General features: G+C 45.9%; 1 protein-coding gene across 1 annotated transcript; it reads right to left on the bottom strand.

Annotated features, from left to right (window-relative positions):
• Positions 1 to 1,232: 1,232 nt before the first annotated feature.
• Positions 1,233 to 1,636, bottom strand: LOC133753504 (small ribosomal subunit protein mS33-like). Its single transcript, XM_062184171.1, has one exon. It carries the CDS (start codon positions 1,577 to 1,579, stop codon positions 1,262 to 1,264), a length of 318 nt encoding a protein of 105 aa, XP_062040155.1. The 5' UTR covers positions 1,580 to 1,636; the 3' UTR covers positions 1,233 to 1,261.
• Between the last annotated feature and the right edge of the window lie 781 nt (positions 1,637 to 2,417).

The raw sequence follows: 2,417 nt of genomic DNA on the forward strand, positions 1-2,417 counted from the left end.
CCATACATTTTCCTCTAGTGTTTTTACACTTTTGGGTCTTATGTTTAAGTGTTAATCAATTTTGAGTTGATTTTTGTGTGTGGTGTGAGACAATGATCTAAATTCATTCTTTTCCATGTAGATACCTACCTAGTTTACTCAACACCACTTTCTGAAGACATTGTCCTGTTCCCATTATATATTCTTGGTAGCTTTGTCAAAAATAAATTGACCATAAATGCATCCCAATTATGTATTCTTTTCAGCTTCGTCACAGATAAGTTGACTATAAATACATGGACTTATTTATGATTTCTCTATTCTATTCCATTGGACTATGTGTCCATTTTTTTAAAAGATTTATTTATTTGAAAGTCAGAATTACTAAGGGGGGGAGTGAGGGAGGGAGGGAGAGGGAGGGGGAGAGAGAGAGAGAGAGAGAGAGAGAGAGAGAGAGAGAGGTCTTCCATCCACTTACTCATTCCCCAAATGGCCGCAACCAATCCAAAGCCAGAGCCAGGAGCTTCCCCCGTTCCCCATGTGGGTGCAGGGGCCCAAGAACCTGGGCCATCCTCCACTGCCTTCCCAGGCCATAGCAGAGAGCTGGATCGGAAGTGGAGCAGCCAGGACTCGAACGAGCACCCACATGGGATGCTGGCATGGCAGGCGCTGGCCCCTGAGTCTGGCTTTTTCTTTTGTAGCATTTAATACAATTGTAAGTAATAGTAGTAATTGAATTAAGTAGTAGTCTCTTCCATAGGATTGAAAGTTCTATGAGATAAGGATTGCTTCTCTTGTTACCACTGCACTACTAGGGCCCAATACCTTCTGCACAGTAAACAGGTATTCAATACTCTTTCAGGTGTTTTAATCCACCATTTCTTATATTCTCAGAGGAGTAGGCGGAGAGGCAGAGTTTGTGGGCTTGCAGGTGGAGACAGTGGCTGAATGGCCAGAGAGGAAAGAAGTCTGGGTAACGTTGGTGGGGAGGCAGGAAGAGTGAGGAGGAATCTCTGACACTCAAGGAGGCTTCCCTCTACTCCCGCCCCAAACAAGTCATCAGACAGTAATTTATACATCCATTTCATTAGTTAGGTGAACATGAGATTGTAAAACCAACACCGAGTAATTCTGCAGAATTAGAGTGCTTCCCTGGGTCAGACGTGGGCATGGAGGGGACCGTGTTCCTCCAGCTAAGCTTCGTGGGGAACGAGGCATCGCGTGCAGACACACACGCTCTCCTCTCTGTCGCTGAGCAGCTCTCTCTCCAAGGCCAGTACTACTACTTCTTTGTGGCTCTCTTCCCTTCTCCTTTCCTGGGTTTCCCCTTCCCACGAAGCTTCTTCAGATGTACTTGCTCCTCCTTAAAATCTTGGTGCTCATCTCTGTAGAGGCCATGAAAATGGAGGATCCCCATGAGTGCAAAGTACGTGTTGTGATTGGGATACCAGTCGTAAGTCTCCTTCCTCTTGGCCATCTGCTGCTCACTGAACAGTTTCACCACTTTCATAGACTTGGAGTCAGTGGGCCTGGCAACTTCTCCAAACAGCCGGGCACTCAGCCGAGTCATGCGCAAGGCATATTCTGAAAGCGAAGACATTTCTTGGGCAGCAAGGAGCAAGAGTATCTGGACCTAACCTTCCTCACCCACGTGCCGCGGCCCGAGGGCCCGCCCCTGGAAGGCCCGCCCCCACCCATGTGTCCATTTTTATGCCAGGTTCATAATGTTTTGATTACTGTAGCTTTGTAGAGGATTTTGAAAACAATTAATCTGATGCCTCATGCTTTAGCTCCATAAGAACTGTAGGATTGGCCGGCGCTGTAGCTTAACAGGCTAATCCTCCGCCTTGCAGCGTTGGCACACCGGGTTCTAGTCCCGGTTGGGGTGCCGGATTCTGTCCCGGTTGCTCCTCTTCCAGGCCAGATCTCTGCTGTGGCCAGGGAGTGCAGTGGAGGATGGCCCAAGTCCTTGGGCCCTGCACCCCATGGGAGACCAGGAGAAGCACCTGGCTCCTGGCTTCAGATCAGCGAGATGCGCCGTCCGCAGCGGCCATTGGAGGGTGAACCAACGGCAAAGGAAGACCTGTCTCTCTGTCTCTCTCTCTCTCACTATCCACTCTGTCAAAAAAAATGAACTGTAGGATTTTTTTTCTTTTTTACTATTTCTATGAAAAAATGTAATTGGAATTGAATCTATAGGTCACTTCGGATGGTATGGGCATTTCAACAATATTAATTCTTCCAATCTATGAATATGATATCTTCCCATTTATTTGTGTCTTATTTTTGTTTGTTTTTTTTTTGTTTTTTGGTTTTTTTTTCACTTTATCTTTTTAATTTTTATTTTTTTTAACTTTTATTTAATGAATATAAATTTCCAGTGTACAGCTTATGGATTACAATGGCTTCCCCCTCCCATAACTTCCCTCCCACCCACA

Source organism: Lepus europaeus, chromosome X (assembly GCF_033115175.1).
Source record: "Lepus europaeus isolate LE1 chromosome X, mLepTim1.pri, whole genome shotgun sequence".
Classification (NCBI taxonomy): Eukaryota; Metazoa; Chordata; class Mammalia; order Lagomorpha; family Leporidae; genus Lepus; species Lepus europaeus.